The sequence below is a fragment of the Ascaphus truei genome, chromosome 1, assembly GCF_040206685.1.
Source record: "Ascaphus truei isolate aAscTru1 chromosome 1, aAscTru1.hap1, whole genome shotgun sequence".
Lineage (NCBI taxonomy): Eukaryota > Metazoa > Chordata > Amphibia > Anura > Ascaphidae > Ascaphus > Ascaphus truei.
The window spans coordinates 468,037,070-468,061,099 of NC_134483.1; the positions used below are offsets into that span (position 1 = coordinate 468,037,070).

At 41.6% G+C, this 24,030-nt stretch overlaps 1 protein-coding gene across 1 annotated transcript; it reads left to right on the plus strand.

Moving 5' to 3' along the window:
• Positions 1 to 1,943: 1,943 nt before the first annotated feature.
• Positions 1,944 to 20,107, plus strand: SGCB (sarcoglycan beta). The gene is made up of 6 exons (XM_075566646.1): positions 1,944 to 2,051; positions 11,325 to 11,531; positions 12,203 to 12,388; positions 13,485 to 13,676; positions 14,902 to 15,033; positions 19,625 to 20,107. Exons 1-6 carry the CDS (start codon positions 1,974 to 1,976, stop codon positions 19,826 to 19,828), a joined length of 999 nt encoding a protein of 332 aa, XP_075422761.1. The 5' UTR covers positions 1,944 to 1,973; the 3' UTR covers positions 19,829 to 20,107.
• The last annotated feature ends 3,923 nt before the right edge of the window (positions 20,108 to 24,030 follow it).

The window sequence follows — 24,030 nt, forward strand, 5'->3', positions numbered from 1 at the left end:
GATCTCCGGGTGGCTGTAAAAGGGCAAGCTGAGCCGTATCCTGAGGCTCTGCAAGCCGGGCTTCATAGTCACCAATTGCGTCAACCATGTCTGCGACCTCCTGGTTCTCATAGGGCAGTCCATATTCACGGCACTTGTCCTTCAGCTGAGCTCGGGTCCTCATGTTGGATGAGCCTTCAGCCTCGCTCATGATTCACGGTCGCAGCAGTGAGGTGGTGTTACAACTTGTGTTAACTGTTGCACTACTGTGTGTTCAATATCTTTAGTCCCAGGAACTCGCAATTACTCTCGAGTTCCCACTATATGTCCCACAGAACACTGTAATATAGGTTCAGTTCAATCCCACCGCTGCCACCAGTTAATTATAGAGCTTGTCACGGTAGCTTATGACAAGATATAATGAACACCAAATATCTGGGTTGAACTGAATGAGGCTTAGATATAATAAAATATAATTTATTCCTTAAAAAAGGTGAACACAGCAATATAGTACAATTAACAGGCAAGAAGGTAACACTTACTTAGGGTTGGGGAATGGAGAAGTATCAGCTAGCAATTCTCCAGCAATCCGGTGACATTCAAGATGGTATCAGAAGAAGAACTAAAAACTGTAGGGTTGACACAGTTTATATACCTGTGTAACCCTATTCTTAACATTGAATATAGACTATTGGTGAACAATTATCTGTATCCAATCCCTAACGTGGAGACACAGATTAACCCTCCCTAAATCGTAAGCTGACGCACACGGTGCAACATGTAGAGCAATGACCTTGATACATTAACACAGAGACACAAGATCAAAATGACACATTTTGCGTCAGTTTTGCTCCAAATCACCCTCGAACCCTCTTATCAGGCATACAAGACAGGTGAAAAAGAGTTAAAGTACACATACTTAACCTTTTAGGCGCCTGAAGGGCCGCAACACCAGAGTGCCACAGTCCCCCGGCAAACCGCGATCATGGCGCCCCTCAACCCGGAAACGAAAGAAGTCCTGTTCCATTTCCCTGCATTAGTTTGTGTCCTGCGCTCCTGACGCGAAGTCCCAAAGAAAATGATCACTCTAAGGGCATGACGTAGACACTATGTCCCCTGGAGTGTGAGAAACCATGATGCAGTGGCTACATCTTGGGGGACCCAAAGGGTTAAGCTACTCCTGAGAGGATTTCCATGATAAACAGGGAGTTGGTATGTTAGGCACTAAGGGATTTTTTTGCAGCATCTAATTAATCAAATGAATAAACATTTGATAAATCTGGTGCTGTTGCCTTTTCTCCACTTTTGCAGGCGGTGGACTTTGATACAGGATCACCTTTGTGTTTTCTACTTTCTCTACCTGCCCCGTTAACATAAAAAGCGCAGTCCCACATAGCTGGCTAGAAAAACAACAATGAATGAAACAGTCTAATTGGCTTCCCTAAAAATATATAACCAAGCTGCTTTCATTGTTTGGGAAACGATTTACAAATTGAATTTCATAAGTGGAAGGGCACAGAGGGGTGATATCACACACAAGGAGGGTGAAGAGTAAATGAAACCCCTTCCAAGCCTCAGATCACCATGTTTACATAGTAACTTGATTAAAAAAAAAAAAAAAAAAAGATTTGTTTAAAAAATAATAATAATAATAAGCCTAAATCTGTTACATTGGATCCCTTATCCTAATAAGGAAGTGATCCCCCTGGCAGTCAGTGTCTATAAAAAGGAAGTGATCCCCTGGCAGTCAGTGCCTATAAAAAGCAGCTCTATGTTACACAAGCCTATACACTACCGGGAGATACCACTTCCACAGGGGGGTACCGGAGAACTCTAACAACCTTCTCTGGATCATTTAAAATGTAATTTGCTTTTCTCAAGCCGCGGGATAGTATTATAATTATACGTGTTCACGACGGTGTTGTTCTATATTTATTTTCCCGTGGGGAGGCTGTGTGCTAGTTTTCCTTACACGGCTTCTCCCCTGTGTGCGGATGGTGTGGTCCTTGGGCCGGAGTGGCCTCTCAGAGCTGTCAGATTGTGGGAGGGGGAAGATGGCGGCCTCCGAGCAGGTCAGTGCTGCTGAGCTCCGTGTAATGTTGTGACAGGGGATGGGCGCTGGTTGAGACGCGGGAAACTAAGGATCGGGGCCCTGTCATCCAGATCGTCGTAGTTATATGTGTACAGGCCTTGTGGGGGGCTGACCTCAGGGTCTTTACATATTGAAGCGAGCAGCTGCAGGGGGATGCAACTCAGGAGCTGTCATATAGCCAGGTGTCCCCCACAGGAGCTGTCATATAGCCAGGTGTCCCCCACAGGAGCTGTCATATAGCCAGGTGTCCCCCACAGGAGCTGTCATATAGCCAGGTGTCCCCCACAGGAGCTGTCATATAGCCAGGAGTCCCCCTCAGGAGCTGTCATATAGCCAGGAGTCCCCCTCAGGAGCTGTCATATAGCCAAGTGTCCCCCACATGAGCTGTTATATAGCCTGGTGTCCCCCACAGGAGCTGTCATATAGCCAGGTGTCCCCCTCAGGAGCTGTCATATAGCCAAGTGTCCCCCACATGAGCTGTTATATAGCCTGGTGTCCCCCACAGGAGCTGTCATATAGCCAGGTGTCCCCCACATGAGCTGTTATATAGCCTGGTGTCCCCCACAGGAGCTGTCATATAGCCAGGTGTCCCCCACAGGAGCTGTCATATAGCCTGGTGTCCCCCACATTAGCTGTCATATAGCCTTTTGTCCCCTACAGGAGCTGTCATATAGCCAGGTGTCCCCCACAGGAGCTCTTTTAAGACACCTTCCAGTACCAGAAGACACATTGCATGCATTTCACTTCAGTGGGCTGGAAGGTGCCTTCTGCAGTAGCGTCTTAATTGTGATTGTGTCTGAAATTGTATGCTGCTGTTTTTATCACAGATTAAAATGTGAAACGTAACACGGGGCATAGTTAGACATCTGTGCTTGTCCATCTGCCATGCTTGTTTGTTATTGGTTCACATCTGATCAAATTAGACCTCTTGGAACAGCTCTATACTGTTTATGTTGCGTGTGCCTATTCATTAACTACTATGCCTTGAGTTTAATTTTTGCTGCAAAGGTGATGTTCACTTTTGACACAATTTATATTATGTATGTTTTTCATCAACTTACAGTAGGTAGAACGTTTGATCATGCAAATGCGATTTCGTTGAACTGTGATTGCATGTGAAAGTTGTGAATATAGCCACAGGTAGCCAGATTGTGGGTTCTTCGTTCTCCTTTAGAAAGCACAGGTTTTCACCATGTTACAACTCTTCTTATTCACTTGTTTGCAGCATCTTGACAGCATGTTCTTTCTATGAGGAACAGAGACTATCACTCACAGAAAACAATCATGACTTGTAAAGATGTGGTAGAGGACTGAGGCAAAAGATTGAGGCCCATGTTTACTAAGTGGTGCTATGCCATAGGTCAGCTTCCAGTGTAAGAAGACCCCTTACTTAGCATTGAAGAGGAAACTGTGGGCACGGTATTACAAACTGTAGCAGCCGTGTCAGGCCGGTCACTGTGCACGGGCACGATGCAGGGTGATCGCGAGGCAGATTTTTCAAATGACAAGTGATTTCTTTTTTTTCCGCACGACCGCCGTGTCACGTGAGCAGTTCTGCCTTTGAGGGCGAACCAGCCTGGTGACGCATCCGCCACTCCTCCGCATCGTCTCCCCAATCGCTCCATCTTCACGCGGATCCACAGCTTTACCTAAAGACAGAAAAAATTGCCACAGTTTGTATATGCGAATATTTGATTAGAACACTATGAGTAGGAAATTCAAAGGAGCCAAGATTTCTTCCATTGAATATTCATTTGTCTCAAATATTATTGCACAATTTATATTTTCTTACTATTTTTGGTGACCTCTTAGGCCTCGTCCATGGTGGGTAGAGGCGCGCTGCGCCCTGCTCGGCCGTGCTTTTCCTGGCCGGCTAGGTGCGCGCGCGTCTGGGGGCGCGGCCTCTACGTCACGGAGCTGGTTCGACCTCATTGGGCGAACCGCTCACGTGACGTGCTTGTGAGCGTCAAATTTGCTCGATCGGCAAGCGGCTGAGCGCCAAGCAGGCGCACCCACCCGCTCACGCAGGACACGTGCATTGGCTCAACGTGTCCAGTGTGAGCGCGCGCGCCTGCTCTGCACCACCCTGGACGAGCCCTTATGCTCCCCTGGATTTGGAGAGAGTGCATGTAACAGAGGAAACTACTGGAGACAGTTCCCACCGGAGGGTTTCAGTAATAATTTGGCCACCTATTTGTTACGCTGATTTTTTTCACACTGATAATTCTTCACTGAAGTATTTTCACATATTATATATTCAGTTTCTTTTTCACATTATATGCTCACTAAATTGTGACAAGATTTACAGACACGTTGTTGCACCAGAAGCGATTTAGAATCCAGCCAAAGCACTTGTTTTTGTTACTTGCACGTGAATTTGTGGGAGCGCCGATCTAAAAACCTTTTTCTGGGTAAATAGTAGGAGTCCTTACAAATCCAATACAGTATGTATGTTACATTACCAGGTCATGGTTATATTCATAATTAGACTAGTCAGGCCTATAAAACATATCTAACATTTGGAAGCAAATATTGCACCCTGGTAAAGAGGGCTCTCTCACATAAACGTCTTTGTTAGTATATGCGAACGTACCTGTAAGCAAAATAAAAAACCCAGTGAAAATCTGAATTAGTTCATGTTTAAAATAGCTTTGGCATAAAGAAGCGCAGCATAAAAGTAGTGATGTTGTTATACAGGAAGCACTGCACATCACTGTATTAGTCTGTTGCCATAGTGTTAGCTTGGGCAGATAACGGTAGTCAGTTTGCCTAAATTAGTATTAAGCACGACCTTTAATACAATACGTGGCACTTCCGATACCTCACATAGCAATGACCCTTTAATCTGGTGGAGTCTTCTGATAAATCTGCAGCAGCGCACACACACACACACACACACCATGTAGGACGACTGTCTAAGCCCGTTTCTATTATGAAGTGAAGCCGTCTTGCACTTGCTGAGGAAGATTTCTTTTGAACGGACCTGAATTCTTCCAGAGCAAAGGAATATGTCTTCACAGTATATTGTATAGCAAGCATGTCAAACTCAAAGGCTAACACGGGCCAAATAAACAAGGTTTAAGTTTATGTGGGACGCAAAAAATAACTCCAGGTACCTCTTCCTCGCAATGCTATATTTTGGAGAGGAGGTGTTCCCTACCTGTCTTCTGGGTTTGTGGGGATTCCTATGTCTCCCGTGTGAAGCTTCAGTCAGATCTGGAAGAAAGCAGTATAGGTTATTTCGGTGTAGGTATAGGGCAGTTAAGATATACAGGGTAAATTAAATATCGAGTGTGTGAGACGGGGTGACAGAGACAGAGGGTGACAGAGACACAGGGTGACAAGGGGTGACAGAGAGTGAGGGTGAGAGACGGGGTGACAGATTGAGGGTGACAGAGTGAGGGTGACAGAGTGAGGGAGACAGAGAGGGTGAGAGAGAGACAGAGAGGGTGAGAGACAGAGAGAGAGGGTGACAGAGAGAGGGAGGGTGACAGAGAAGGGGTGAGAGACAGTGGGTGACTGGGGGAAGGGGTAACTGGGGGAGGAGGTGACTGAGGGAGGGGGCGAGGGGGTGACAGAGTGAGGCCGGGTGGGTGACAGGGTGAGGCCGGGTGGCTGAAAGGATGAGGCCGGGTTGGTGACCCCAGTCTGGCTCCCATGCCCCATCAGCATCTTATCCCCCACCCCCTGCCCCCCATCATTTCATCTGCCCAGGCTGGCCCCCAAGCCCCATCAGCATCTTATCCCCCACCCCCCGCCCCCCATCATTGTTATCTGCCCAGGCAGGCCCCCTTGCCCCATCAGCATCTTATCCCCACCCTCTGCCCCCCATCATTATTATATGCCCAGGCTGGCCCCCAAGCCCCATTAGCATCTTATCCCCCACCTCCTGCCCCCTATCATTATCTGCCCAGGCTGGCCCCCATGCCTCATCAGCATCTTATCCCCCACCTCCTGCCCCCCATCATTATTATCTGCCCAGGCTGGCCCCCATGCCCCATCAGCATCTTATCCCCCACCCCCCCATCATTATTATCTGCCCAGGCTGGCCCCCACGCCTCATCAGCATCTTATCCCCCACCCCTTGCCCCCCATCATTATTATCTGCCCAGGCTGGCCCCCATGCCCCATTATCATATTCCCCACCCCATGATCATCTCGGCCTCCCCCCCCCCAAAAAAAGTATTGTCCTTACCTTATTCCCAGTTTCCAGGCAGGAGGCAGTCCCACAGACGTCTCTGAAGCTTTCTCCGCCGGGTGTTGGCTCCGCCCCCGCTGTCCTCTCCACATCCCACACACGGCACGAGTGCAGGATGACTGCGCCCAGCCACCGTCAAACCCCAGCAGGCCAGCTCTTCCTTCAGCCGTGCTTGCCGCGCCCGCTACTCTCGGCCACACGCTTGCTACCGCCGCCCACGCGCTCGCCAACGCACCGTTATATTGGCTGGGCCGCAAAGATATTCGTTGTGGGCCGCGAGTTTGACATGCTTGTTGTATAGGGATCCGAGAGAGTAAAGGGCTTGAAAGAGGAGTAACGCACACATACATTTACAGGCAAGATTGGGTCTTTTCTAATGTGTTTTTGTAATCTTTTGCATACCTTATGTGAAGTTATAAAATGGAAAGAAACTTTGGTACAAACAGTACATCAAATTCGAAACAATATTTTATAATGTTCTTTTTTTTATAGCTGTGAAATGAGAACATGATGGGTTACTTGCTGCGTATACATACTGTTTTCTGCTGTGACCATGTCATTGTGCAAAGGATATAAGTTTAAGTAGAGTTCTAACAAACCGCTGTGTTATGAGTTGATCAGTTTTCCTTTGGTTGATTGGTGATATCCATTCATGATCTTTGAGAGGGATCTCATGGTGACTTGGAAAATGTATTCTTTAACCTAGTGACAATTGTACTGAGAATGTATTTAACAGGGTGAGGACTAACAGACATGAGTCTAGTGTAGTGACCACATGCCCCCTATGTAATATGTTGTGACACTTTCCCATGCTGGGGTCCCCTTTGAAATGAATGGGACTAAAATCATTTCCAGCATGAAGAGGAGGATTTCACCTGATTGTGCGCCATAATGTGATGAAACATTGATCAATTACTTTCTTAAAATAAGATATTTTGAACGCTTTCAAACCAGAACAATGATAATAATTTGAATATTTTATACAGTATATAAATACACATACACAATCTTGCTTTGTTGATTCCTTTTCTCATAATTCAAATACCTTCAGAAACAAACTATGATCTGTCACAGTCTGTCACTTATTTGCTCAAACACTTATAAATAAAATCTTGTCAACACTGACTGTAAGAGGTTATTTGTGTGCACTGTAGTTAAAGGCGGCCTCCTCACACCAATAGCTGGTAATAGCCTTCCGTGTTTGCAGGGTTCTAATCTTGGTCACTGCCAGAATACATCCTACAGACATCACAATGTGACGGGGACGGGGTGTTCCACAAGGAAATTAAACGTTATTGATCGACATTAATAGTCAACTTAGTTATTGTTTCATTTAAACAAATTATTTTTAAATGTTTAAGTTAAACATTTAAAGGAGCATTACCCCCCTTGATACCTCCTGTAGGGCCTCCCGTGCTGAACCACATTGATTTCAGCTCTGTTGACCCCCTGGTTCCTGAGATACTTACCCGGTAAGCTGCCGCCAGTTACTTCCTGGCTGTTTAAATGCTTGCATCACACGAGCCAATAGGAATCCACGATATATATATATATATCGTGGATTCCTATTGGCTCGTGTGATATATATATAAATATATATATATAAAAAATGAATAGACGATACCGTTCTGTGGCTAACGAAATGTTTTATTTGTGCGAGCTTTCGAGATACACTGATCTCTTCTTCCGGCGGTGTTACATTGAATGAAGCAAGCAAGGATAAACTTCAAAACAGTGCATGTAATGGTGCGCTTATAGTGCCCACGACGGCGACGTCACTCCAAAACAAAACAATTGACTCCGAAGCCAGCGCTTATAGTAAACGCGATGGAGCGATGTCGCGACCAAAAATTTGGAAGCGGGTTAAATTTGATTTTTTTACAGACTGTCGCCACATGTGACTGTCACATTGGTCTGTAAACCAATCAATGACCCTGTTGCTCGCGACATCGCTGCAAATTGAATGACAACTTTCACTAGTGGCAACGGGTGACATCATCGGTAGCGTCGCCGTCGCATGCACTATAAGCGCGGCCTAAGAATGTCATCTGTGACTGAAACCTAACACCCCCCCCCCGTGCAGTATGCGGTTTATGACTTGAGGTGTTAAATAGTCCCTGAATGTTAGTGATGTGTGTGTGTGTGTCTGTGTCTGTGTGTGTGTGTGTGTGTGTGTGTGTGTGTGTGTTTGTATGTATATAAATATAAATTTGTAGAGAGCCCACAGTGTGGACAGCGCTTTACAAAAGGTGTGTGGAGTGGGAGTGTATACCAACGGTGTGGGTAGGTGTGGAAATGTAAGAAGCTGTAGCATTACTAAAAGTGTGTGTAGATACTATGTGGTCCCTATTGGTATATAGGGATGGAATTACATAGAGTATTTGTATGTGTAGGAGACAGCTGTGTGTGCATACATATAGCGCAGTATGTATAGACATGGCCTTTAGCACTCATGGGAAGAGAGTTCTCTCGTGTCAATAGTGACTCATAAAACTTCGGTCTCGGTTTAGGCCATCGCTAAGTGTCCCGAACAGTTGCATAAATTTGTATTCATGCAACCGTCTCTCTTTCGGTGTTCTAAGATTACCTTTGAGTATGGCCACCATCAGATCGTTCATTTTATGGGAGATTAATTGGGCTGGATTACGTTCTTAAACTCTCAGGAATATTGCTCTCAATGTGGAAAGCCAATACAGCATGCACTGCGAAAATATATGGTGGTGAGGGTGATATTAGGGAGGGCATTACTGTACCACAAGGCAAGGCTACTGTTTTAAAGCAACTATATTTCTGGAAGGCTTAGATGGTGCAACAGTATAGTATGAGTAAAGGCACTGACTCTCATAACAATTACAGAGCTTGAAGCAGGAACGCTTGGTTCAATTCCCAGTGTCGGCTCTTTGTGACCTTGGGTAAGTCACTTTATCTCCCTGTACATCAGGCACCAAACAGATTGTAGTAAACTGGGCAGGACTGTCTGGAAAAATTCCTATGTGTTGCGTACCACGCACTATACTGTAATTGGGAAGCCTTTTGAGTCCCATTGGGAGAAAAGTGCTATATAAAATAAAGTTATTATTAATTTAAAAGAAAACACTGTTTTCATGATTTTTGGAAGCTTTTTGTTGTGTCTACAGGTATTCCTGACCTATGTGTGTTCATGTACAGACTTTTGCAGTCTTAGGCTACTAACAAGGACATTTGTTGGATGCAGGCTGCATTATATGAGGGCACAGTCACCAACAAGGGTGTTATATCCTGACTGAGCGTGACCACATGCCACCACATGCCCTCCTTTGGCACTGTTTTATTGTCAACCATGCATGTTCATGCACACAAATGCAGACAAGCCCACATGCTGAATAATACATGAAAATACTCAAAATATTAAAAACGGGTAAGGAACAAATAAATCCGTTTCAGTACAATCGTTGGAAAAAGTGCAGCCGAGTAACAATAATTCCTTCAAGCATACGTTGCTTTTTGATTATCTTGTTCTTTTTAAGGTATTGTGCATAGGCTGCAAATTATTCTAATCTTCAAAATGGTGTAAGGTGCCATGAACCTTTACTATGTAATAGAAACATTTTATACACAAAAACTGTAAACATTTCTATTTTTCAGCATAATTTTTTATTTGTACCTTTTGCGTTCGTAACAAATACTTAAAGTGATATTTTTATTTAAAATGTAAAATAATGGAGCATTTTTATACTTCTTTTCATGATGGCACAAATCGATTTGAGATTAACAAATTAGTTTCCAGAATAAACCTATATGTGAAAAAATAATGATTTGCAAAGTGGCCTCATTGCCCCTTACCTATGGAACAACCTCACACTCCGTATACGCCAAGCACCCTCTCTCCTCACCTTTAAGTCAAACCTTAAAACTCACCTCTTAAATGAAGCGCCCCAGTAGCCTAGACCAGTGATTTTTCAACTGAGGTTCCGCGGCCCCAGGGGGGGAGAGCAGGGACATCTCTCCCAGCTGTGCTAGGCTCAGCAGAATGGCGGCACCCCACGTGCGGCTCAGCAGAATGGCGGCACCCCACGTGCGGCTCAGCAGAATGGCGGCACCCCACGTGCAGCTCAGCAGCAGCCGCCCGGTCACTGCGATCCTTCCTGTCTCTGCTCCTGTGGGCGTCAGAAGTCGCTGTCATCTTCCGTCTTACAGGAGGAAGGAGCTTCAGATGGGCGCAGCATTGCAGGCCCAATGATAAGAGTGCGCGGTCTCTCTCCCGTTTTCACTGTAGGGATTTTTTTGTGTGCGTAGAAGAGAGGGGGAGTGAGAGCGTGTGTCTGTGTGTATACATATAGATATATAGATAGATAGAGGCGGAGACTGTATAAAGGGAGGAGTGTGAGGGTGGGAGAAAAGACGTCGGGGCGAGAGACATCACAATCTAATTCTGGGGTTCCATAACCAAAAAAAGGTTGAAAACCACTGGCCTAATGTCCCAGACCCACCGTCACTCCTACCAACCATTGTGGCCAGACACTACCATCTACTGCACTTATTCTCTCACCTGCTGTCTCTGTAACTCTCCAAACATAACACTTAGATTGTAAGATCTCTGGGGAGGGAATTTCCAATGGTCTGATTTTACTCGTTGCACATATTGTATTATAATTCCCTGTACTGTATTGTCTTTTGTAAAGTGCTGTGTACAGCTCTGGGATATACATTCATACAAATGCAGGGCTCAAGGCAGACTAAACATCATTCACTTCTACCGACAAAATAGGCACGTTGGCGACATGTAACGTTATAACAATCGTGTATGGTGATTTCCCTGTTTAGGGTCTAGTAGCTCTGTTGGTTCTGAAGAAATGTAGATTCGTTATTGGTTCCCATACCTTTTTAGTGAATCAACACTAAGGTACAGTACTTTGTGGATGAAATGATAGTTTACAGAGGTTTTTGAAACCTCATAGGTATCACAACCTCCAACATATCAACACTATTATATGAAATAAGCTCTTTTGTTTATATTCTGGGTTCTTAGCTTTTCAATCTGGGATGACATGTTCTTTGGTGATGATGTTGTTACAGAGTTCCAATGGCCCGGTAAAGAAGTCAATGCGTGAGAAAGCGGTCGAGCGCAGAAACGTAAATAAAGAGCACAACAGTAATTTCAAAGCCGGATATATTCCCATTGATGAAGATCGTCTGCATAAAACTGGCTTGAGAGGCCGGAAGGGCAATTTAGCTATTTGTGTGATTGTCCTCTTGTTTATCTTGGCTGTCATCAACTTAATTGTAAGTATCATTTGAAGTGAAGTTTACACCGCTGAGATTTGTTTAGAAACTCAGTAACGTAGTATTGATACTAACAAGTTATTCTCTTTTCCTAGATTTTAGGTTTGACCAATGAATTGGGAACTGTGTATATACTTTGCATAGATTATAGAATATGCCCAAGTGATGGTCTGCTAGTGCACTTTAGTGAGAGAAACCTATAGTGAGACTGTTATAAAGTACACCCCATACAGAAAAAGTATTTAGAAGGGGTGTTGCCGGTTTGGGGGGAAAAGGATGACCTTTTGTGAAGTGGACACAGTGCATTTTGTGATAATGTGTGTCCCTCTACACTTCTAACCTGATATACCAACATAGATCAAGAGCACCCAAAAGCTGCACAGGGCCATGTCAGGGGGGGGGGGGGGGGGGGTTGCATTGCAGCTTCCAGACCATAATCCACAAAAGAGACTTTTCTCACATAAGCGATTTTTTTTGTATTGGTAGATTAAAGTTGTAAGTTTCTATTTTCTGGGGTGCTATGATTATTAATTTGTGTTTGTGCATGCAGAACTGTAGCCAGTAAGGAATGAATAGTCCTATTCCATATTGCTTTGTATTAAAGCATGTTATCAAGAAAGTATGTACAACTCGCACACACATGATAATCATAATATTGTTGATTGATTTAGATCACCCTGGTTATATGGGTTGTAATTCGCGTTGGTCCCAGTGGCTGTGACAGCATGGAATTCCACGAGAGCGGCTTGCTGCGGTTTAAACAAGTATCTGACATGGGGGTGATACATCCATTATACAAGAGCACCGTGGGGGGACGTCGGAACGAAGATCTGGTCATCACTGGCAACAACCAGCCTGTAAGTTATCACAGAGACTAATGCACGTTCTTCATGTTGGCGCACACCAAGTGAGATTATATATCTGAAAATGAACATGCCGCACTCCACATGCAAACGAATATAAAGACTTAGTCCTGTGCATATGGGATGTTTTTTCTTTTATGCTTTATCGTCCTATGAAATGAAAGCTTACTCTTTAAAGACTTGTAATAGGTTATTTACTAAGGTCTCGAGTCTGCAAAATTGGGGAGAAACCAGTGCAGAAGAATTGCACCAGAGGAAAATATCCCGCTGCTTTTAAAGGGATTCCCTTTCTTTGATCAATAAGATCTGAGTTTAGTAAATAGACCTTGAAGTTTTACGTGTTAGGATTCCTGTGCAGCCTTGTTGAAATTCATACGGTCAATAACAATATACCATGTGTGAGCTCTGATAAGAAGCTATCAGCCACTCTCCCTGGTCACTGGCTACTTTTAAGTATTAATCCGCTGTATGCCCAATATAATAATAACGGTCTACTTCTAACCTCCCGGACACGTCATATTTCTAATGCTTAAATCTCCTGAGTGAAACAACGGATTTTGAAAAATAAAAAAGAGCGTTAGAAAGGGCAACAATTACCAAATATAAGTGTGAGCAGGGTGGCTGCCGTTTGAAGATAAAGAGCAACCAATAAAAAAACATACTTGATGTGTAGATTCCCAGGTTACTGCTGTATCCTCAATTAGTGTGCATTGTTAAAACACACCTGTGTCGCGGTGTATCAGCATTCCTGATGCCTTGTCACAGAAGCACTGGTGTTCTGTACCTATATGTTGTACATGGATTTCAGGGCTGAGACAATAACATCTGTCCCTTCACTGTATGTGTAACTTATCATATTTTGTGCACATATTTACTAAGCGGTGCTATGCCATAAAACACCTTTTCAAGTGAGTGGGCTTAGCTGTAAGGTGTGTTCAGGCGCTGTAAAGTTTCTGATGGCCAGTTGTACCCTAATAATTACAAGGAAGCATACGTTACATTTGCTCTCAGCTCATTTTGTTATTAATAAGAGATTTTCCCGAAATAGTTATGAAGGAGTAGATTGCAACGACCCCTCTTTTGTTCCTAGGTCATTTTCCAGCAGGGTTCAACAACACTTAGCGTGGACAAAGATAAGACCTCGATCACCAGTGACATTGGCATGGAATTTGTTGATCCCAGAACCCAAAAGACTTTGTTCAGCACAGATTATGAGAAGCATGAGTTTCATCTGCCAAAAGGAGTGAAAACCTTGAATGTCCAAAGAGCATCTACAGAACGGGTAAAGATAAGCCTTCTTCTTAAAGGTGCAATATCCGCTAGTTAAAGCATTTTGAAAACAAATTAACAATGAAATTGTCTCCATTACATAAATGTAATCATACTTAAAGCAAACCGTGGCTGTTGTGGTTTCTTGGGCAATTAAGGACATGACAGGTGACTGCACATGAGAGAGTCCTCGTCAGTTAAGTGTTTTCTCAGCAACTGGCCAACCCGGTCACTGCCTTTTCAACCTCTTGCTCAACACATGGATATATCGCGCAATGGGAGTAGCAAGATCAAAACAAACCCCTCCCAAGCCTCAGCTTACCATGTTTACACACTAACTTAATATAGAAAAATATTGTTAAAAAGAAATGGCGCCAGTTAAAAAAATAAAAAAACGAAATGTGTGTATATCTTTACTTATATAGCGGCATCCAGGTACATAGCGCTTTACAGCAGTAATACACGTGACATAATAATATATGACACATAACGGGAAGAAGCGCTTCAGACATAAAACAATAGGAAAATGATTCCCTGCCTCGAAGAGCTTACAGTCTAAGTGGTAAGTCACTCCGACATGACACGTCGCTGAATGTTGTGAATATAATTCAATTCAACTTAATGTTGAATTCATCAGCTCTGAGCTTTTAAAAGTGTAGCTATTCTTCAGCAGAGCGTTCCAGACCCATATTTCATAATTGATTAGTTTCTGAGTAATGAAACACTATTGGACAACCTTACTGTACAAACTGCTTAACTTGTGAACTAACCGTTAAAGGTGCAGTTCCACCACGCACCAAATACAGCCCCTCTGGCTGCAAAGATGTTGAGTATGTTTGGAACGAGGAGGGATAGTCCTGATTCAAGGCTATTATCAAATCAAAACGGCTTTGAACAACATTTAAAAAAAAAATTTGTAGGGGTTTTATTTATTTATTTTTAAACGTAAATATTGGTGACTGTCAAAATCTGTGTTTTTTGACCATGTCATCGTATGGCTCAAATTAATTTTGATTCTAGTCTGTTTGTATATTGGTGTTTCCACCAATGCACATCCTTAGATGGGCGTTGGAAGACATGTCATTAAGGTTCGAGCACAGCCTTGATGTGACACTTCTGGTGTTCATCCATTCTGCTTTTTTGCAGAATCATTGACCTATAAATATTGAGCATTTGCCTAGCAAACCGATACTGTAAACCCCTCCTTAGAACCCCTCTCTTCTTTACGGCTTTTTCAGATTACAAGCAATGCTACCAGCGATCTCAATATAAAAGTTGATGGAAATGCTACTGTACGTGGGAATGAAGGAGTGTTTATCATGGGAAAGACCATAGAGTTTCGCGTGGGTCGTGACATGGAGCTGAAAGCAGTAAGTATTTTAAGGATACTATAACTGTAACAATTTGTTAATCTCGATATACTATTGTATCCTTTTTTATGCATTAACACAACCATCAGGTTTGAGCTGCCATTTACTGACACTGCTCAAAATATTTAAACTCTAAAGTATTTCATCACACAAGCATCCATCAAGTGGCCATCCTTGTGGGTGCTGGCTGCAGTCTATTGGTGAAGGCCAAAAGAAGAGATTAGAGAGAGAAAGTGGGAAGCCCAAGAAAGAGGGGTTATCAGTATGGCAGTTGAAGTCCCCAAGTAGAACAGAAGGGGAGTCGGAGATGAGAAAGAAGAACCAGGATTCAAAGTCTGACAGAAAGTTCGAAGGGGGAAGAGTAGAGGTGGGTGGGTGATAAATGACTGCCAAGTGGAGAGGAGAAAAAAAATATTAGGATAAACACTTGAATAATCCACAACAGATTACACACCCACCTTTCTTTCAATTCAATACTGTGGGAACCAGCTAGACGTGATCTATAGGATATAAATACAGCAAAAAAAAGGGCCAGCTTATCAACTACGTCGCAGCTCTGTTGTGAGTTTGAGGATTTTAAAACTGGTTTATATTAATTTTAGTTTATTTTTCTTCTACAAAATTATTATTTTTTGCTAAAAAAAAAAAAGAAATCAACTGAAAAGTATATTTTTAATTATTATGCAAGCAGGTCCCTTTTTAGAGTGCTTATAATGGGGGTTCTTTCGTGTCCACAGATATTTTAAGCGAATGTTACTCCGTTAGCAAAAAGCGGGATATTCTTACTAGTGGAAGCTGGGGTATGACACTAAAATCCACAAACATGAAAAGAGATGACAATATTTTTTTTGCATAAATCATCTGCCACTTTTGGTTACTAGGGAAAAACGAAAAGTTTAAAAATATCAGTACTTGTTTGAATGATATAAAGGTATTCTTAACCTGGATTTGACCCATTATGTATATTACTACCATTAGTTTGACTTGAAAGCAGGTCAGACAGTGTTTGGAATGCAGCCAGGCTTCTCCAGCGGAATGCAAGCACCCTTTATGCACCAATTCAGCCCTGTTGATGGGACACATGCATTTCACTGCACCTGCTTGAGAAATGTGGCATGATTTTTGCACAGGAGCTGAAGCATGGATACTTGGATACAAGTGCTATACTGTACAGGCATACCCCGCATTAACGTACGCAATGGGACCGGAGCATGTATGTAAAGCGAAAATGTACTTAAAGTGAAGCACTACCTTTTCCCACTTATCGATGCATGTACTGAACTGCAATCGTCACATACATGCAGAACTGATGTAAATAACGCATGTGTAACAGGCTCTATAGTCTCCCCACTTGCGCACAGCTTCGGTACAGGTAGGGAGCCGGTATTGCTGTTCAGGAAGTGCTGACAGGCGCATGCGCGAGCTGCCGTTTGCCCATTGGGCGATATGTACTTACTCGCGAGTGTACTTAAAGTGAGTGTCCTTAAACCGGGGTATGCCTGTATATGACTCCAGTTTTACACATGGAGACAAAGTCCAATTCTTTCAATAATGACTAAGCTAATGACAACCACATGCATCTTTATTTACTATCGGAATGTTTTGACATACCAACAGATACCTGTAAACTGTGATTTATATTGACTGCATAATATCCTGGAGCAAAGTCACACATTTTACATAATTGCCTGTCTTGTATTGTAAATATTTATGGAACACTTCCTTGCAATTTCTGACCACACTATATTTTTATGAAAAATCAATCAGTGGCTGAGATTGCATTCCCCTGTATGATTTATTATTAAATTCATTTCTTTTTCTTAGCATTTATTCAGTTTTTTTCCTGAATTATTAGTGGAGTCTAGATTAAATTGTAAAAAAACATTTTGGGGGATGTCTTTATAAAGATGTATTGCTTTACATAAGTAGGCACCGGACAAAGGTATTGTTCCAGAATTTGTTTCAACTCTTCATAGTAATGCAGTTCATCACACCCAACGCTGATATTGTGTGAAATAAGACTGCGTTAAGTCACAGTTTTTTTTTAGAATTGATTCTTATTTAAAACAAATTGTTACAATACCATTAAATATTCACCCAACACTTGTTTTCATATTCAATCCAGTCCATATTTGAGTGTTGGCCAATATATATCCTTTGTAGAATTTACTGAAAGCAGATATTGTATGACAGATGTCATCATGTTTATTTTGTGTGTTATGAAGCAAGCCTATCTGAGTTAGGCAACGATTATACTCCGTGCAATGGCGCATGCGCACGTACAAATTGCAGGATCCCATCGAGGACAACCTTCGTGCGCACGACGGAGCGCGATGGCACGACCACGTTTTGAAAAGACAATAAATGTGTCTTCAAGTGACGCCCGCGTCACGTGAGTGGTTTTGCCAATCACAGCTAACCAGCTTCGTGATGTCATAGCCATGCCTCCCCATCACCTGAAATAGTATGTGCAGAAATCACTTGAGCGATGGAAGCGCGCCACACCATGTGCGCACTATAATCTCATCCCGCTAAAGGTGTATAAAACTGTATATGATTGCACGTTACAACACGTTGAACAAGCTCCTCACCCCTACCACATGCAGCACTTATCATCTGAGATCTGACTCCAAAAGACTGTTCGTGGTCCCAAGGCTCAACAAAGTATCCGGCCACTCCTCCTTCTCTTACCGTGCAACCCAAAACTGGAACAATCTACTCTCACATTAACCACCAGTTTAAGCTCTTTCAAAACCAAAGCTGTCTCACATTTTAATCTGGTCTGTAACTGTTACATACGCCTGTAACATATATTATCTCTAACTGTGCATGCAATGTCTTGTATATAATGTATACCCTGTTCACTTATGTAACTATGTATTTGTAACCATGTATTATTTGTCATTTAACGCTGTGCCCAGGACATACTTGAAAACGAGAGGTAACTCTCAATGTATTATTTCCTGGTAAAACATTTTATAAATAAATAAAATGTATTGAGGGTTAAAGCAGGGAGTTTTTATCCCAATTGCTATCAGATGAACAATTTATTTATTTATAAAATGTTTTACCAGGAAATAATACATTGAGACCTCTCGTTTTCAAGTATGTCCTGGGTATAGTTCTAATGTCAAATACATGGTTACAAATACATATTTACATAAGTGAACATTATATACAAGACTTTGCATGCACAGTTAGAGATAATATATGTTATAGGCGTATGTAACAGTTACAGACCAGATTAAAATGTGTGAGAGCCTTAGTTTTGAAAGAGCATTTAGACAGGTGGTGGATGTGAGAGTCTCCCATTGAGATTAGAGGAAAAGAGATTTCACAAGCAACAAAAATGAGGCATTTTACTATATTCTTGGACTGTGATTGCAGATGCAATCTTCCAGTTTAAAGGCAGATATGATTTATTTATAAAAATGTCTTACCAGGAAGTAATACATTGCGAGTTAGTGCTCGTTTTCAACTATGTCCTGCGAAATGTTAGAAAGGAAAAGTATACAGGAATATGCCAAAAAGGTTAAAAGAAATGCAAATTGTTTTACCAAGGGAGAAATCTGGAAAACATACTTGGGAAATGTTCCTTTGATTGTCTTAATCAGCCTACGTTCAATATAATTCTCTCTTATCTGCTACAGCAGGGGTGGCCAACTCCAAAAAATGATTTTTTTATAATTTCATTTAGACTCCTCCAATAATTCAGGGGAAAAAAGAGAATAAATACTAAGCTAAAGAAATGAAAGGGGCACCAACAGGTCTGACTGAGCCACTAATGGTCACCTGTGCTGTAACAGGGATATCTTGAAAACCTGACCTGTTGGTGGCCCTTGAAGACTGCAGCTGCCCATGCCTGTGCTATAGCATTAAACGCAGGGTTGACCCTGATAGACATAAGCTTCTTCAGCCTCAATGTCTATGTTACTTTGAATGTAAGTAGTAGAGGCAGTCAACCATACACATAACACTTAGTATGACGTTTGGTATCTATTCTGCTAATCACTTCCACAGTTAATAAGTATTTAACGTGTTACCTTTGAAGGTTTAGGTCATGTTTTGTACCCACCATAACATTGTGACTAACTTTGTGACCATGAAGTCGGTAAAACCAGACAACGCTGAGAAGTTGAAAAGGATAAAATAGCTGTCACTGGATTTGTTTTTGGCTATGTGTTTCTTTAAGGCATGTTTGTTAGTACAGGCTACATAATATGTCCTTGTAAAACAAAATTAGGTGAACAGTGACATTTTGTGTGCTCATTTGTAACCAAGGATACGTAAAATGTATCTCAAATTAAAGTTTACATAAGTAGAAGGGATCTTACTCCTTGTCAGTGAGATTCAAACGATGACAAACAATGCTTTTGTGTTTATTGAGGAATATGGAGACATGTCATAAGTGGTTATGACTTTATTGAAGCACTTTTAAGTTGTGGGATCCAGGTGCAGCGACTCATCAGTGATCCTTTTCTGCATTTGAACAGGTTTGATGAATCTATGAGAAACATATGGGTGAACGATGTGATGTCTTGCGGTTCTGTACATTTTGGTTTATAATTTTTGGTTGTGCTTCTCTCAATAGGGGCACAGCATAGTCCTGAATGGCACAGTGATGGTCAGTACTTCCCGACTACCAAGTTCTTCTGCCGGGGATCTGTCATACAGTGATGTGTGGGAGCGCTACAAGCTGTGCATATGTGCAGATGGAACTCTGTTTAGAGTGCAGGTGGAGAGCAGCAACATGGGATGCCAAACGTCAGAAAACCCATGTGGGGCCACAAATTAGTCATCAGTATTTTATGTATAACACTTTACAATCTATTTACTTTCTTTTTTTGTGTGTGAGCATTTCAGCTAAGACGTTGCAGTATTATTAAACTATTCGTTACATCAGCATTGCAGATACATTTGCCCCTAAAGTCATGAGCTCTGAAAACCAATCCTGATTGCTTTTTATAATCTACATGGAAATATTTATAATTTTGTATTTGTGGTTTGAACGCATATCATGTTTAGAGCTTTCTTACAGCTCAGGGTTGGAATAAACAGTGGAATTATTAGACTCCTATTATAGCAATGGCTGTTACAAGTCCTCACATCACAAGCTCCTTTTGATATAAATCTGTTGGGGCGAAACAAACTGTTCTAAACATTGTATTTAATTTTAGATTGAAATTTAAAGGCAGATCACCACCTTTCAATAGGTTCTACCTTTTTTGATATTTACATGACACATTTATCCATTTTGTTTTATTTATTTATTTTAAATTGCCACGTGCATTACTTTAGTTTTCTCCATGACATTAAAGAATGATTTAAGAGAATTCACTCTCCTGTACCCTGACCTACTCCAGACCAGTTTCCTATTTGCTGGCTGACAGGATCTGGTGGTTATAGAAAAAGTGATGGTGAGGATTGCCGGAGTATGATTGATGTGGTTGGGTATTAGGCCAAATCTGATGAAGCTGACAACCTTACAGTATGTGAGTTCATGAGTCATTCATATTATATATATTTTATTACCTGAGCTCTGTTAATTTAATTGAAACGGTCAAGACAGGTGGCACATATAAGTGTTCTGTAATACAAGTAGTTTTCTTACCTCAAATAAGAGTGAATGGACCTTTCAGGTGAATATCACCGCTTCTAAAGTAAACAATCAAGGGGTGAAGCAAGACCCTATGAAAACACTACATAATACTAAACATTATCCATCCTATATTTAAACCATCTTTACAGATGTATGTTTTGGACCTGAGGAAGGCAACTAGTCTCTCCTCCTGATATTACTGATTGCCTACAGTATGTTGTAGAGATGCAAGTTTTCTTGTATGAAGCAGTAAGTGATTATCAGGTGGGTTCACTCTATTTTAAAGGTGCAATGCCTGTAATTGGCTTAACCTCTAACCCACCCGGTTCCTGTTAAAGGGCCCAAAAAGGTAAGCAGGGGCACTTTCCCTGAATAAAAGCCCATTTAGCTCATAGTTATATCGCACCTCACATTTCTCAGTTTACCATATTTATAAACCAACTTAAAACATCATTTAAAACATCATTTAAGTGCTTATAGATAGGAGTTAAAACATGTTTTTTTATTATTATTTTTTTTTTTTTTAAAGATGTCGATCGCCTATATTTAACTCCTTAAACATCACTGCCATTGTGGTTTTGTTTGGTCAAAAGGAAGAAGTGCACCTTAAAATTCAGCTGATTAAAATGAGGCCAGGGAATGAGACTGATTACCCTTTTGGACAAAAAATCCTCATAGACTTTAATGGAGATTTTCATCTGAAAACATTCAGACCGGCCGTGTCAGAGTATAGAACAGGGCTGGCCAATTCCAGTCCTCAGGGGCCACCAACATGCAGGTTTTCAGGATATCCCTGCTTCAGCACAGGTGGCTCAATCAGTGGCTCAGTCAACGACCTGAGCCACCTGTGCTAAAGCAGGGATATCCTGAAAACCTGACCTGTTGGTGGCCCATGGGGACTGGAGTTGGCCAACCCCCGGTATAGAATTGATCCCTTAATCTGAAACATGATTAGGGATTCTAGTTTTCAGACATCAAAATAATTTCTAGGTTTTGAGTCTATAATTTCAAAGGGATGGATAATGTGCTGGTTGCAACTCCAGATGTATAATTTTAGTTAAAATCCTGTTTGACATCATGGGAATGTAACTATCTTGCTCACCTGGAGTACCAGAAGGACACACTGTCTTCAGGGCAGGGATGCATTGTTCATCTCTTGTTCTAGGGAGTACAATCATAAGTATGATGGCAGAACTACATATAAGAAGGAAAGTTTACCTTCTGATTACAGAGAATAAGTGAAATAGACCGCTGTCACCTTAAATGATTTAAACAATGTAATTATAAATGACAGGTGCTGTAAGGGTGTTAAATACAATAGTATCGGTGGTGATCAAAGAGTTTGATCAAGAAAGAAACCCTTCTAGGTAGCAGACTCTTGTCATGTGTGTAGTGTCATATTTAATGGACTTAATTGGTCCAACAGTTAGATACTGTATGTCTGAGTAGTGCCCAGATTCACAGGGGAAATCAAAAAATAATAAAATTTTATTAAATCTACATAGATGTTAAAAACACATATACATTATTAAAAATCCCTATTATGTAGAGTGGTGATAGTGTTTTATCATAAATCAATCGGTGTATTACCATATGTAAAACAATATCTTGACTTTCTGAATCACAGCTATATATATGGTCTCTTGACCAAAAACAATGGATATTGCAGGTGTGTACACATGTGTTAATCACAGCATGATCACTCGGAGGTGAAGCATAGACCAAATGTGTACAGTAGGCTTAAATGCAAGGAGCATATACTGGTGTAATGTGGGACAGATAGTTCATCAAACTGAGAAAGCAACCATGTAGATATATATCAAAGCTGATGTCATCATATACAGATGGTGCATATATATCACAAGGCAAAGGTTGTACATATATCTCTGCTATACTCCGTTTGTGTGTTGAGCCCTCAGGTTCTCCCAACAAAAACAATGCTGTGTAATATTGAACTAGTGTAATGCAGTTGAATACACGCAAATAGAGGATACTCTGTGGTTATAAGGTAATATAATATAATTATACCCGTAAGTACCCGTAACCCGTGAGTACAGCTTCTATATGGTGCCAGAGAGTGATTTGTCTACTGCGGTTAGTGTGGTTTAACCCGTATCAGCCAAGTCATATGAGAGGGCTGGCTACCATGTATGCTGCATGAATGGATACAAGCCTGCTGCTGCTGATGCCGGTTACAGAAAGTCGTGGCGACGTTCTGTAACCGGCATCAGCAGCAGCAGGCTTGTATCCATTCATGCAGCATACATGGTAGCCAGCCCTCTCATATGACTTGGCTGATACGGGTTAAACCACACTAACCGCAGTAGACAAATCACTCTCTGGCACCATATAGAAGCTGTACTCATGGGTTACGGGTACTTACGGGTATAATTATATTATATTACCTTATAACCACAGAGTATCCTCTATTTGCGTGTATTCAACTGCATTACACTGGTTCAATATTAGACAGCATTGTTTTTGTTGGGAGAACCTGAGGGCTCAACACACAAACGGAGTATAGCAGAGATATATGTACAACCTTTGCCTTGTGATATATATGCACCATCTGTATATGATGACATCAGCTTTGATATATATCTACATGGTTGCTTTCTCAGTTTGATGAACTATCTGTCCCACATTACACCAGTATATGCTCCTTGCATTTAAGCCTACTGTACACATTTGGTCTATGCTTCACCTCCGAGTGATCATGCTGTGATTAACACATGTGTACACACCTGCAATATCCATTGTTTTTGGTCAAGAGACCATATATATAGCTGTGATTCAGAAAGTCAAGATATTGTTTTACATATGGTAATACACCGATTGATTTATGATAAAACACTATCACCACTCTACATAATAGGGATTTTTAATAATGTACAGTATATGTGTTTTTAACATCTATGTAGATTTAATAAAATTTTATTATTTTTTGATTTCCCCTGTGAATCTGGGCACTACTCAGACATACAGTATCTAACTGTTGGACCAATTAAGTCCATTAAATATGACACTACACACATGACAAGAGTCTGCTACCTAGAAGGGTTTCATTCTTGATCAAACTCTTTGATCACCACCGATACTTCTGATTACAGAGCATTCATTTTATGTACTTACAAATTGCGCACAGATGCTTAATAAGAATAACGTAATACACTAATGTATGTGTGCTTATATTGACCTAGCATTTGTGTTGACAATTATTTATTTGTGCAAATGTCAGAACCGACGTGCTAAGTGTTTCTTGTTTTGTTTTTGTCTTGTTTATAATTGTATATAAGCTAAAACAAAATAAAGACAATGAGAGAAGCCACAGAGGGTCCTTGGTAATGGAGAATATTGGAGTCCACATTTGCTTTTTGTTTTTCAGTTTGCTGGAATGG